The 15,412-nt window shown below is 36.7% G+C and overlaps 1 protein-coding gene across 1 annotated transcript in view; it reads right to left on the bottom strand.

Moving 5' to 3' along the window:
- GRID2 (glutamate ionotropic receptor delta type subunit 2) overlaps positions 1-15,412 on the bottom strand; it is an 807,057-nt gene that overhangs the window by 733,225 nt on the left and 58,420 nt on the right. Inside the window, exon 2 of the mRNA XM_066996365.1 lies at positions 1,665-1,755. Coding sequence (XP_066852466.1) covers positions 1,665-1,667 — 3 coding nt within the window. The 5' untranslated portion in view covers positions 1,668-1,755. The remainder of the gene's footprint in view (positions 1-1,664; positions 1,756-15,412) is intronic.

The raw sequence follows: 15,412 nt of genomic DNA, 5'->3' as shown, positions 1-15,412 counted from the left end.
TCCTCAGTTTAGATAATACTAATAATTTTGAGGCCTCATCTAGAAACTAGCTATCCTTTCAGACTATTTAAAGCATCCAGTAAATGTGCCATGAATTGGCCACACTAAATGGAAATTTTCACTTAAGTCTGTGGAAATACTTACCAGGACAGAAGGCACAACTAAGAGTCTGTAGCTAACAAACACCCGCTCACTAATAAAAATGTTTTTTTTTTTTTTGAGAGCAGTTCTAAATAATAATTCCAGTGATAAAGAGCACTGCCTGAAAATTTGAAAGGAATGAGACTGAAGTGAAGCTAAAGTTTAAATTTAAGTAAACTCACTTTAAATAATGAACACTTTATGGACTTAATATGCATCCTCCACAGAGATAAAATCATTTGTACTTCCTCCCTTTCATTCTCTTCAATTCTTATTCATTAAAAACACAAATTGGTGTCATCTGTATAAAGAGTCTGAAAAATCTTATGCTCCATAATTACTTCAAGGTATCAAAGGAGAATGTAGAAAAAGGATAATGGTCTCTTCTAATCAATATATGCTAAGCATTTACAGAAAGTTGAAGTTAGGGAAAAAATCCAGAACAGAACTTACTGATCCTGTGGAAATATTATTCTAAAAAGGAGTCTATTAATCAGACCTGGGCCAATGCAGGCCTCTAATAGGTAGTGAGCGCATTTCTTGAGACTTCAGCATACGCTGTCCTTGGCACTTTAGAAATTTAAATCCCACAGTTTTTAGCTATGCTGCTCTTCCTTTGCTGCAATTTCCCTCCCAAAATGTATTCAGTTATGTTAGTATCACTTCAGTTCCACTGTCAGCGTCCGTGGGAGAAGCACCACTGCAGGCTAATCAATGCTTTTTAACAACAGGGAGTAGTCTTCTTCCTTCTTGTAGTCTAACTACAATGAGGTTAATGGCTGACGTTTCTGCGAATCATCTATTGCAGTGTTACATGCTCGTGCAACCCGTAGAGAAGCAGCAAAGGAAGAATATTCTTTTAAAACTGACACAGCAGGAAAACAAATGTGGCCATCTAATATTCATTTCCTCTCACCCACACATAACACTCTGCTCCTTACCCTGCTTGGGACCTGAGCTTCTATCAGAGGAGGAAAGACAGATAAACACAGAAGTTTTATATGTCTTTCACCTACCTAAAGCTTTAATTTGGAAAATGCTATTCCCCTTTTCCTAACTGGTTGGCCAAAACCATATCCTAGGTCAGCCTAACCAACCTTCACGTGTTATCTTTGGGATGTTATTTAATTCCAAGTCCTAGGAGCTCCTTCAGATATTGAAGAAAATAGCACAGCAATAAAACAGTCTCACTTACAACCTTCTGTATTGGGAGTTACTCAGAACAGTTACAGTGGCAGTTCGAAATTGCACAGCAAGTGTTTAACGTTACCTTACATGAGCATTAAACATACCTTTTGCACGTTACAATGCAATTGTTTTATATTCAAGTGTCTTGCTTAAACTGACAAAAAGTTTAGATGAAAACAGATTACACTCCAGGTTAGCTCACTGGTCCATTTGCACTAACAAACTCTTCATGAAGACCCATGAGTTTTTTCATAGTAAAAAAACAGCATGAACCCATCCCACTGTTCTATGTTGTGTGCAGCGAGAAACAGAGGTAGGAGAAATTCCTTCCTTACCATACTGAGCCATCACTTCCTATCTTGATGTTTAGCGTCCAATTAACCTTCTCATCTTAGCTTACATCTTGTTAATGGTCACACAGGTATCCTTAAAAAAAAAAAAAAAAAGGGCAGCATTAAACTCCATGACCTTCTGTAGCAGTGAATTACAGCAGTGCCAACAGGTTGTGAGAAATAACATTTCTTTTGCTTGGTTCTAATTTACTCCCCTCTTTCATAAGACAATTCAATATTATTGTACTAAGGGGTGGGATTTGAAAGAATGGATCATCTGTTACAGGAGATAATCATCAATTACAAATACATAACATTCACACCCAAATTGTTATTGATGCTGTTTGAACATGGGAGAAATGCCAGGAAGGCCCACCTACTATTATTAAGATTGGCTTCTATTTCTGGACTTTTAAAGTCATTTGTTATCATTTTTTTACTGCAGCTTCCTCTTATTTTTCAAGTCTCTGTGGGTCATTTTTTTAATGAGTGCTCCTGACAGGGAAATTAACAGTAATTTTTTGAATCTCTGTATTTCTTTGATGGCTGTACAGAAGAATGGGCTTTTTTCTCTCTTCAGCCAATGTTTGCAAGTTTTGATTTGTCACCAAATAGTAACATTATAGTTTAAATGAAGGAGCCTGCAATATCTCATTACTTCAACTCCTAAAAGATTATGTGCAGATTCTGCAATCAGATCATCACAGGCAATTCGTTACAGAGAGCCATTTCAGTGGGTACTGACATGGGTACAGAATCTTCCTCTAAGGGTGCCTTTCCTGGATCATATACTAATTTACATGATATGAAGCCAAAAAAAAGTTATTGTTAATATTAATTTAATTCTCGTTACTTATGGTAATTATGATGTAGGTTTTGAAAAGATCTACCTAACTGTACCACTCAGTCTACTCAAGGCTGTCCAGATATTTAATGATAGTAAAAAAAACCAACCACAGGTCCCCACTCCCTAATTTATGTAGGAAAACACTTTCTATTTGACAATGCTATTTAAATCTAAAAAATACTGAGTTTCTTGCATTTTAAAAATAAAAATTTACAAATATACCTCACCTTGTATTGGTAAATTTTAAAAAAACAATGCATCCTCAAAGTGTTGATATAAAGTAACTGGCTGACAGACCTATCACAAAACTGTATGCCACAAGCAAAAGTTCCTCTGCCGTCGAGCTAGCACACAGGCTCTCAGAGAAAGATGCTAGCTCTGAGAGGTTACTGTAGTTGACATGTCTACCTAGTCTTTGCTTAACCTGGCATAGCTTCAAACAAGAAGTCACCTGGGAGGGTTTTAGTTAAAAGGACATCTGTCTATCAGGAAATGGACTTGCTTCAGTGACCACCAAATAACCTTTACATGAAAGCTTCAGTCTACTGCCAACTTTAAGGTTGTTCTCTTCATTATAGAAGAGGTTTGGGCTAATAGGACCACTTGAATTTTGAGTAGTGGCCCAGGCATTGACTCCATCTGTCCTGTCATACCTTGTGTGAAACATGCACTCTTGGGCCTATGTTAACTCTTCTAGATAACAGGCTTAATCTTTCCTTTACTAACGGAATAGTTTGAGGACTAAGTTAATTCTTTTTCATCAAACACAAAGCATTATGTACTTTTTCCTTAATTCTGTTTCACAGCTTTAACGTGTGAATGTGTGTGTCTGCAGGAATATATGTGTATATTTATGTATGTGTGCCTGCATATGGAGATTGATTAGACAGAACGTAATTTAATTTGGTCATATACAAACAAACAAAACATTAAATATTTACTGCATTTCAATGGACGGTGAATGTGGTGGCCTTAAATATCTTATCACAAAAGAACAAATGCCAAATCAGAAACAAGAGTTTTTCTGCTGGGCAAAAATAAATCCAAAAATTTCGTGCAGTACACAGCAAAGGTTTCAAAGACTTTTGCTTTTTTTCAACTACATTGTTATTGAGTTTAGTTGAGAGCTTGTGTCTTATCCTTTAGCCTCACTGCACAAAACTCAGAAAATGGTTATGAAGTAAAGTCAACCCTTAGAGCAACCAGTGTTATCAGAGTGAATTAGCAGGGACTGCTGCTGAGGTAGATTTATTTTGCTTCCCTTTAAACTCATGTTATAGATCTCCTCTGTTCCCTGAGCCATCCTTTTATGCTCATGCTCCTTTCTTAAAAATTGTCGTGCTACTAGAGGGAGGTGGCATTGCCTCATAGTGGTAAGACTTCTTGGGCGTGATCTAAACAGAAAACAAAGCAAAGCAAAACAAACAAACAAAAAAAAGACACCTGAGAAAACAAAATTGAAGGAAAAATGGTGCTGAGTGGTTGGTTTCATTGGCATCAGAGAGAATACCATGTTCTGAGACACTTATATATGTAACATTGTCGGTCTTAATCTAAGTTAGAAGAAAGCCTTGGAATAATTTCTCTCTTGGTTCATCTGCCCAGTGTGTTGTAAGTATCAAGCCACACTTTTCTAATGCCAAATCCTTCTGTGTCTCTGTAAACAGCCAGCTAGTCCCTCTCCTTCATCTCTGAAAACCTCCTCTCGGCAGGTGCATAGGCAAGGACTCATTTAAGCAAGAGCTCAGTGAAGCCTAAGAGCTTTGGTAAGGTGTGAATATCAAATGCAGAGGCAGCACTCAGCAGCTGGTGAGACGTGCCTGTTGTCTATTTGATGACCATCCATCTCCCCCTTAGCTTCTCCTGGTGCCTGTTACTGCCTTGGCTCTTTCTAGCCACCAGTCCAGTCTACAATAAAACAAGAATGAGGGCTGATTATGTTCTGTGGAGAAGCCACCAAACCAAATATACTACTCAACAGGGAAGGTGTGCACAAGGAGAAGTCAGGAAAGATAATTCTCAACTAGCTTTGAGAATATGATGTGTTTTAGTGGAAAAGCTTTAGAAAAGCTCGGAAAGAAAGACAGCAGAGTGGTAGCAGGACATGCTGAAGTCACAGTTCATATATGAATAGCCTCTTAGTGTATGCAGCTGAAGGAATTAAACTAATTTGGATATTACATGGAGTGAAAGAACCAACCAAGAACAAACCATTTTACTGATCTCATTCTAATTCTTCAATGCTGCTGAGAAGAGAGGGGGAGTTTCAACGGTGACGGTGTAAAAGAAAGGCCAGTCAGAAGTCATCACTGAACCAGAAATGCCACATGCTGTCTGTTTGCTTCATATCATGCAAGAGCCAGAATCAGCTTAGTCTTTGCTACTGCTAGCAATGGAAGAGAGTCAGAAAAGCTCAGTACTGGAAAACAGAATTATTGTTGCTCTGTGAGCCCGTGGTTCAAGCATGGGAACACCCCACACATTTAATTCTTTCACCTACTTGGAAAAGGTAGCAGGAAGTCTGTTAAATTTGAAGATTTTAACAAAAATATGACTCATAATTATTTATGAAAGACACATAGCACAGGCACTGCTATGTTTTTAACGCTATTTAAGTTGACAGCTGCAAAGCTGTATATATTTTTCTATTCCATCTTTATTTAGTAGTAATTGTTATTGTTATCTTACGGCCTCTAACAAGACTGAGATTTCATTGGGGCAGAGCACAAAATACATAGCAAAATACTTCTCACCACAAACACAGTAAACTCTGATGACACAAGAAAAATGAGTCAGACAGGGAAAGAAGAAAGTCAAGCGTATTCCCAAGGTCGTATGTCATAAAATTGGATTTCCCTATTTGTATCAGAGGAAACTCTCCACCAACTTTCATGGTGCATAAGAACACCATCTGATCTCTTTAGAGTAATATGACAAAACTCTTACTTGTGAACTTGCACTTTTTTAGCATCAGAATCCCAAAAACATTTGATAAGTTTTTTTAACACAAGACTTGAACTGTAGCTCATACTATTTCTGCACACTTTTTCAGAAATATTCTCAAAATGGAACAAGTCTCATGTTTCACCTAAGATCTGTTGCCCAATACAATCATTGGTGCAAGGTTTTTCCAACAAAAAATAAGTTATCTGAACCAAATCAAGAGCCAACTAGATAAAGATAACTACTCAATGGGAGAACTGTATAAATTGCCACTGTTTATGTGAAAAGTCATATATTTCTTTATGCCAGGAAGTACTAATTGGTCATTACATGGTTAGATATTAGTATGTTTAATAGCCTCTGAAAGAATTTGTATGTCTATTTATGGGAGAAACATTTCCAAAACTAACAATCTTTAACTATTCTTTATGATGCATGTTTCCACAATGTTATTTTCAGTTATAAATCAAGACAGCTGAAATAACCTATTTGAAATTTCTTGCTTTGATGCATTAAACATAATTTCCTTCTCTCAGTGTTTTCATCATAACAAACAGCATCATTATAGTTGGCATTTACCTTATTCCACAGTATTTCTGACATAAATTAAGAAAGAGCCATTAGATCTGATGACAGGGCAAGAAAGAAAGTACCTAACTTACATGATAAATTATTTGTGTTGATTTTTAAGATAATTCAATTTTGTCCTTACAGTACCTAAACTTAAAATAAACAACCCATTTTTTCTCAGTTGGCCCTGGCTTCTTGAAGTGCTTTTCACATAATATTTACCCTATATAACCACCCCGACAGGACTGGAAAGGCCACACAACTCTGAAATGCAACTATTTCATAGAAAGCCAGTCAGTAAGACTACTTTTCAAAGAGACTCTTGAAAATATAAAATTCAAATAAAACCTTATTGGATGGAAAAAGGAAACACAAACAAAGCCAAATTATCTTCCTATTATGACCTACTTTTCCGTGAAGCCTACTTCATTTGTTTCAAATTACTAACAAGTGAATTTTGAAGAGAAAAAAGCTGTATTTTCTATTTCAACTCTGTTAAACATTTGCTTCACATTAGCAAAGTCATGCTGATAAACTGAAAGTATTCCTATTAGCATGACTCTAAAATGTGTTTTGGATGACTAGAGATATTGAATGTTCCTGCATAATCCACATCACAGATAAGTAAAAAATCTACACCATCTATTTATGTTACAAGCTTTCCAACCATTACTCATCTCCATCTTCTTTGATCTCTTTGCAGTTTTCCTCTTTAATGTTTATTTTTGTGTCTCTGTCTTTTTCACCAACTTAAGTCACTGAAAATAAGTGAATGGTCTGAATACATCTAGGTGATCAGTGAAGTATATGATATTTCTGAGCACCCACCTGCTGGGTGAAATGCTGAGAACAATTTCACCACCAGGGACAATGACAAAGTGTCCCATTCTGCTGTTCTTTGCCTTTCAAGTTTGTAGTCTATTCTGAGAAGTCAAGTGGTAGCAACAATTAAGCCCTTTTAAGTGTTACTTGCTCTGGATGCTTTTTACATCACAGCTATTAAGAGCATAACCACTCACAGATAAGGTTACTCCATAAAGCCTCATTTTAACCTTCAGGAAAAGAAGATATGTTTAATACAAATAAAAATAAGATGTTTAATAAACAAAGTTATTTCATATTTTACAATATAACTACAACATAATTTGAATGCTTAGCAAGATATATGAAAGAAAAATCTGAGCATTTTATTCACCTCAAAAAAAAAAAAAACACCCTCTAAGTACTTTATTAAAGTACTCCAAGTAGTGAAACACAGCAAACATATATTATTCTTATAGATAAGAAACTACATGTTTTAAGATGCACAAATCTAAATGGACTTCTGTGGAGATGACCCTTTAATTTTGAAAGCTGTAAACCATTTAGCTTGAGTACCTGTAGCTCTGACCGGGCTCTTCATTTGGCTACGAACAAAGTTGTTCAGGTTCAGTAAGTTCTCTTTCTTGGAAGGTCTGCTGTAAATACCCTGTTATTATTTCCCACTTTTAGTCTCTTACACACAAACAAACGTGGCAATGCATTTAAGCAACGACATAGAGTCTTGGTCCTTTAATATAGATTATTCTTCAAGTAATTGCAGAAAAGTGTAGTGGAATTGCTTTAGGAGCAAAGCATGGCTGGTAGTGGTATGGACATCAGACTGTGGACCTAGACTTATCCAAGTTAACCGATGAGCTGCAGATCCAGATTTTAAACCGCTACTCTTGCAAAGTAAATTTTGTACTAACACGGGAAGCAACCAGTGAGGGGGAAATAATAATTGAATTAAATCACATTTAAAACATTTTTGATGAGTGAATATTGACACAAACTGGAAAGCAGGAAATGACCTCAGGAATTTAAAACTGTGAACATATCCAGAACATATCCATATCTTGTATTAACATCAAGACTTATCTGACTCCCTTTCAAATCAGTGAAAGTCTCAACAAAATCAAAGCTCAACTTTCTGTTTCAGAGAGTTTCAGTGAGATCAGAGGCTTTTCCCATAAACAGAAACCCAAACACACAAATAAAACTCTGCAGAGGTGGAGTTTAATGACATGAGATTACTCTATTAGTTCTCTGGCATAAAGATCTCAGCATAGTTTTCTCTGCATTATTTATTTATTTTATTTTATTTTATTTTACTGTTGTTCCTACCAAAAAGAAGCATAAAAAATCATTACCCCGTAGGGTCTGCCATGCCTCATTTTTGGTGGTCAACATTAAATGGAAAAAATATATATAAATACTTTAGTAGATGGCAGAACATAGGCAACTTCAATAAACATATTGTCAGAGAGATTCTTCTATCTCCAACTTTGGGTGAAACTTCCAGGCATAGTGCTCTGTAGAAAGAAATCTGGTTTCAAACTCATTGCAAATCAAAACAAGCAGCCACTCATTCATAAAAGAGAGCAACATTGCAAGATGCTGTCAAACTTGGGCTTGAACTAAAGTATGGTCATTAAAAAGGTTACACAGGCAGAGAAACACAGAGTCCAGCAGGCAAAAGTGAATTCAGAAATCAATTAATGAACTAAACAGTTTAGACTAATTAGCTCTGTCTTCTATCAAGCTGTGTATGAAATTAGAATTATTTCAGTATAAGAAATCAAACTTTTAGTAGCATGAAGTAATAAATTAATCGTGGGGTCTACTCAGAGGAGCAGAAATAAAGAAATGACCCCCCCATTTGCTACAAAGCCACCTTTAAAAAAAAAGAAGAAAAAGAAGCCTCTAGGGGCTTATCATAAAAGTGTCCAGAGGCAGCAAAACTACTTTCATATATGGTAGTATGACAATTTCCTTTTTTTTAAAAAAAAAAAAAACTAGGGGAAGAAAAGCACTACTGCCAACAACAACAACAGAAGAAAAATCCATCAACCTTCTTCTGGATGACAAGTGTCATCCAGACCCATGTATAAAACTACACAGGAATGTCTATAAGGGCTGAAGCAGGTAGGGACTCCTATAAATCCTATGGAAAATAGTACTAAACCAACTGATTAAATTTTGAATCCCAATCTCAGTTTCGTGTGGTATTAGAAAATACATTGGAACTCACCCAAGAACACTGTACATTTGAATAGGTGGTTGGAGTTTTGCCATCAATTTAATTAAAAAAAAAAAAAAAAAAAAGGAAAGAAAGAAAGAAAAAATAAAAAGAAAAAAGCAAAACCTGCAAGTTGAAACCAAAATTTTGCACAATACATTTCTCTCCAAAAACCAACAAAACAGAATCAAGCCGCACACACAAAGGAAAAAAAAAAAAAAAAGGAAAAAAAAAGCAGCAGTATCATCATCACAAATTAAGCTCTAACACAGAGGAGTAGCTGGAACATGTAACTCTATACATCAGGTGAGTCCCATAATTATTAAGCTATAAATACAATCTGCTTGAATGGTGCTCAGAGCTTTCAGGTCATGATTCCTTGGCCAGAACAGAAACTTTTACCTCCCTAGATAACCAGATCACTGGCAGGACAGAGGCTCTGTACACACCTAGATCTCACTGGAACAGAGCCCAACAAGGACAGGGTGAAAATGCAGTGCAAGGTGCTCAGAAGTACTCATAGATAGAGCAATTTATACATTGCACCTGAGCTTCTCCTGACAGAGCCATCCCACTTTCTATAAATAATTCTCTAGCTAAAGAAGATCGACTCTGTGCTTAGGCTGTTCTTGCATATGATTTAATTTGGACCTTCTACTTCAACAGTGAATGTCCCTGTGGAAGTAGTGGTTATTCTGAGATGCCATTCTTTTCCTTTTTTTCTTTCATCCTACTTCCTTCTCCTTTTTTGGTTGAGGATGCACTTGGTAAGATTTAAGGTTAATTACAGGAAGGACACTGATTTTAAAATTTTGAAAATATCTGTGAAATCCATGCATATTACAAAATAGATACACTTTTTATTCATTTATTTATTTATTTTAAGTATTACATCGAAGTTTCCATAGAAGACTGAGCCAGTGACATTGAAATTGTCTTGTGTTTTCATCTTGGGTTTTAAAAGTGCTGAGGGACATAATGCAAAAGACAAAGATATGCACCCATCCCTGTTGAAAAAAATAAAAAGAAGTCAGTAGAAATAAAAGAGCCCATCCCTAACTCGGCTCATCCACAGAAGGTCATAACTATTCAAAGGAAAGACAACATTTATCATACAGACTTCTTCCTGAACTCCAGCCTAATATTAAAATCACTAACCCTTTGTTTCAGTTCTTTTTAGTATGTCTAGAGGAGGGACAAGAAAGCTTTGCTGAAGGGAAATTGTCAATGAGACAGAGAAACGGGGTCAGTATTTAACAACAGGTAACACTCTCTATTGCTCTTCCATTTGCACAGTATCAACCCTTGTTAGAAGTCAGCCTGAAAAAATATTTATAGAGAAAAAAATAAAGAATAGTGTCAAGGCCAGAGCTAATACTGTGTTATTGGAGGAAAAAAAAAAAAAAAAAAAAAAAAAAGCACTTTAAAATAATAGGTAAAAAGCTAACAACACTCATTGATCATTAGACAACTCTGAGTAGTTTGATTTTTAACCAAAATAATTTTTTTTGCATATGCATCTTCATGCAACTGAACCTTCCCACACACATTTCTGAAACATGCATTTAGGCTCAAGTAAGGGGAAAAAAAATCTGATCTGGTTAGAGACATTTATGGTACACCTTAACCTATCACACCAGAGACCTTTACCTCTCCAGTTTTCAGAGAAACATTCTGCTTGTTTCAGAGAAACATTCTGGTGAGCAGTTCTAGTCCACATTGTCTCAGAGTCCATGATATATACTGCATGTGACAATTATCTATGTCAAATAAGTTTCTGTGCTATTTTTAACAGTGCCTGCTCAGCACAGTAAACCATTTTTTTATTTTATTATTTTATTTTATTTTTTTAACCTAACAGTACATGCAGACAATACAGTGATGTAAAAGACAAAGTAACTTATTTCACTGGGGTTTGTCTGTGAGATTAGGAAACTTCAAATAAATTCACAAGCCTCCGGATAATTTGCTTTCAAAGTACATCATGTTTCATCATTCGATTCTGGAACAGAGTTAAAAAGGAAGCAAAGAAGCGTCCACAGTTGATAGGCAAATATCTGCATATATTTCACAGAATCATAGAATAGTTTGGATTGGAAGGGACCTTAAAGACCATCTAATTCCAACCCCCCTGCCATGGGCAGGGACATCTTCCACCAGACCAGGTTGCCCAAAGCCCCATCCAGCCTGGCCTTGAACACCTCCAGGGATGGGGCATCCACAGCTTCTCTGGGCAGCCTGATCCAGTACCTCACTCTGAGTCAAGAATTTCTTCCAAATGTCTAATCTAAATCTCCCCCCTTTTAGTTTACAGCCATTACCTCTTGTCCTATCACTACACTCCCTGATAAAGAGTCCCTCCCCAGCTTTCTTGGAGACCCACTTTGGCATTGGAAGGCTGCTGTAAGGTCTCCCTGGAGCCTTCTCTTCTCCAGGCTGAACCACCCCAATTCCCTCAGCATTCATAGGAGAGGTGCTCCAGCCCTTTGATCGTCTTTGTGGCCCTCCTCTGGACTCGTTCTAATATGCCCATGTCCTTCTTGTACTGGGGCCCCAGAGCTGAACACAGTACTCTCAGAGTTATTCAGAGTTACCTGCAAATCAATATCTAGGCACATTTTGAATTTAAGTTTATACGGATAATGATACTGTACTTTTGAGACTAGAGCTGTTCCTATAAAAAGGAAACTGTTCTCCAATGTACAAAGCAATTCAATTCAAGTTTAGACTACTAGCACTCAACCCTAGTGAAGTTCTGAAGTTAAGGTACTGTTACCTGCACATTTATTGTACACAGTCTATATTGTACAAGCAGAATTTGTTACTGGCTTTGAAATTAACTGTGGTGCTTCTCTTCATGTTGAAGTAGCTTTCAGTTCTTGCTTAGAGTAACATTAATAGTAGTTTGGTTTGTATGCTTGATACCTTGAAATTTCAGTGACAAAATGTTGCGCTGTCTGGCTAGGAAACTGGAAAAAGGTTATTTCCTTTGTAGGGGAAGGTCTGCAAGTACCTTGAAAGACCCAATTTATTTTGAGATTCCACCAAAACCTCCCAAACAAAGAACCCAAAATAAAAATACAAGTTTATATCATTTTGAGCTAAAGAAGCAGAAGAGTAAAGTTGCAGCCTGTGATAGCAGCAGTAAAGTGTTCTCTTTTTTGTTCTCTTATAATTTTATAAGTCCGGGGGGGGGGGGAGTGTGCCTATCTTACACACCCCAGAAATACCGAAGAAAAAGTAGAGAGACTTTTTCTATAATATGAAGTTGAGAGCATTAACATTTCACAAGTCAATACATGTTTTTAGTTATAATTATATATATATTTCATCAATCAAATGAATTTTCTTCAAAATCTAGTTTGCTTTAACAGTATGAAAAACGTCTTAATTTGATCTCCCATGCAAGGAAAGATTAAAATTTTTATTTTAAACCTTAGTGAATTCCTAGAAACATTCGGGTTTTTATTTGAGTTGCAAAATTACACTACCCCTCTTTACAGCATCAACCAACTATTTTCATTAGTCAGAAACAGAAGGATGGTAGTAAAAAGTCCAGGACTTGGTCTTTGCACCCTGGAAAGGTGTATGGTGTATATCGAAAGGCAGTAAGATATTCCTGATGTATTTTACTTTTCTAAAAGAAACGTCTCATGTTAGCTGTTCTTTCATATCTGTAAAGTTAATGATCATGGTTATAGTAAATGAACAATATAATTCAAACAGCAAATAGACAACGTATGACTTCTACTCCTGGTCTCTTTTTCTCAACCTAGGAATTTTCCTGGAGGCTTTCCCTCTCATTAGATTAAAATTTGCTGAGTTCATCTTATACTTGCTTCAGTGCTTATATTTGTAATTTTGGCTGAAACACAAATATACTCTTGGTCAACAGCAACTGAGCATCAAAAATAAAGATGGAGCATAGGTCCAAAAATGTTTGAGAACACTTTTAAGAAACAGTTCACAGAATCATACAGATTCAAATGGACCTCTGAAGATCATCGAGTTCAACCCCCCTGCTAAAAGCAGGTTCCTTATGGTAGGTTGAGATGGGAAAAACTATTTTGATGAAAACAATCAAAAATATTCCTTTAAACTCATTTCTAATGTGTCAATTTATATTTCATTTAGATTTAATGATGAGATGTACCTATTGATCATACCTTCTTATAAATAAAATCTGATAAATGAGATCTAACTGTTTTTTTTTTAAAATGTATTTTTTTAGATTTGTCTCTTATGTCTGGCAAGGCTACTTTGATCACCAAGAATAGTTACAATTAGGTATGACAATTATAAGGATCCATATTTTGCTAATGTGGCATTTTAACAACTTAGAGATATCAGACTGCACATCATTTGTTCACTTTCAGACATTCTGTTTTCTTTTAACTGAAGTATTCTTTCATTGAGAACTATCAATTTGTGGTGTGCCTTGACCACATAAATTTTCTTTAATTATCACATACTGTATTTCTACTTTCCATTCTTTTAAACACATACTTGAAAACTCACTTGTTCACTTGCGTGTATGTCTAGACTTTAAACTTTCTCCAAATATTAACACCATGCCTAATTAAAACTTCTTAAGTATGCCACAGTCAGACAACATTTTTAATACCTTCCCCACAAAGTAATTTCCTCCTTAAATGCATCATTCTTGCAAAGATTTGGAAAATGCCTAGTGTGGGTTTTTTTTTTTTTTTAGGCAAATCTGAATGATCTAAAGTGTTAACATGCAGAGCCACTTATTGTAGTTTCATGGTGTTCGCTGGAATAACTGAGAATTGTGAAACTCTTTCTGGAGAAGCAGAGCAGAATTTTGCTTTAAAAACACATCACTTCTTCAGATATCCTAAGCTTCCATGAGAAGTTTTCATTTCATCGAGCCTAGAGAAAAGGAGGCTCAGGGGAGACTGTATCTCTCTCTACAACTACCTCAAAGGAGACTGTGGCAGGGAGGGGGACAGTCTCTTCTCCCAAGCAACAAGTGACGGGACAAAAGTGAATGGCCTCAAGTTGTGCCAGGGGAGGTTTAGGTTGGATATTAGGAAAAATTTCTTCACTGAAAGAGTTGTGAGGTATTGGAACATGTTGCCCAGGGAAGTAGTTGAATCACCATCCATGTAGGTATTTGAAAGATGTGTAGATATGGTGCTTAGGGACATGGTTTAGTGGTAGACTTGGTAGTGCTAGGTTAGCAGTTGGAACTGATGATCTTAGAGGTCTTTTCCAACCTAAATGATACTCTGTTTCTATGATCTTCACTCTTCCCCTACTGCAGTGTGTGGTCCCTTCCACAGGATGCAGTCTTCCCCAAACTGATCCTGTATGGGTTCTCACAGACTGCAGTTCAAGAACTGCTCCACTATGGGTCCATCCTCCAGGAGTGGACTACTCTAGCATGGGATCCCCATGAGCAGCAGCTCCCTCCAGACCTCCTCCTCCACCATGGGCTCCTTTCCAGGGGCTGCAGCTGTGCCCCGGTATCTGTTTCTTCATGGGCTCTCCATGGACTACAACTTCCTTTAGGCTACATCCACCTGCTCCACCATGGTCTTCTCCACGAGCTGCAGGGCAGCAGCTTCTCTCTCCCATAGCATTTTTTTTTCCTCCCTTTCTTCAATATGCTCTCACAGAGGCTCAACCAGCATCACTCACTGTCTCAGCTTTGACCAGCAGCAGATCCCTTTTGGAGTCAACTGGAACTGGCTCTTACCTGACATGGGGCAGCTTCTGACTCTTCTCACAGAACAGACCCCCAATACCAAAACCTTCCCATGTAAGCCCAATATAACTGGCCCTTCTTTTTATGTAGTCCTGTCACACTGTTAATGTTTCCCTGCTATTCTTTTAGATAAAGGTGACTGTTCTTTTTAAACAGTCTTGTGCTTTCATGTCCAGTTCTGAATACACACATGCTTAAAAAATATTTCTTAAATGCTTTCAAAATTGTATGAGCATAAGAACAGTGTTTCTGGCATATCTAAAGATGCATCTTCTATCACCTGGGGCAAAATGTATTTGTGGACTGAGCACGTGAAATTGAATTTCTACCTTTGTTTTGCTTTATTGTGTAAAAGATTTCGAAGGGCCTACTTGAAGATACATTCCAAAAATATGTTTTGTTTTGGTCATTCTTAGATTAACTGGGAATAGAACTGGGAAAGACCTATTAAAACTGCTCATTCTGAGCTCAAATAACACACGATCAACTCAATGAGCTCATTTGTATATCCTGCAGTATCATTGTTATTGCAGCAGTGAAATCACATCACTCAATCAGCATGTGAAATAACAGTATAAAACCTGATAAATCAGAACATTTTTAGCACAATATAAATAAGA

The sequence above is a fragment of the Anser cygnoides genome, chromosome 4 (assembly GCF_040182565.1).
Source record: "Anser cygnoides isolate HZ-2024a breed goose chromosome 4, Taihu_goose_T2T_genome, whole genome shotgun sequence".
Lineage (NCBI taxonomy): Eukaryota > Metazoa > Chordata > Aves > Anseriformes > Anatidae > Anser > Anser cygnoides.
The sequence above is the reverse complement of the archived record's forward strand: the minus strand, read 5'-3'. Positions and strand labels throughout refer to the sequence as shown.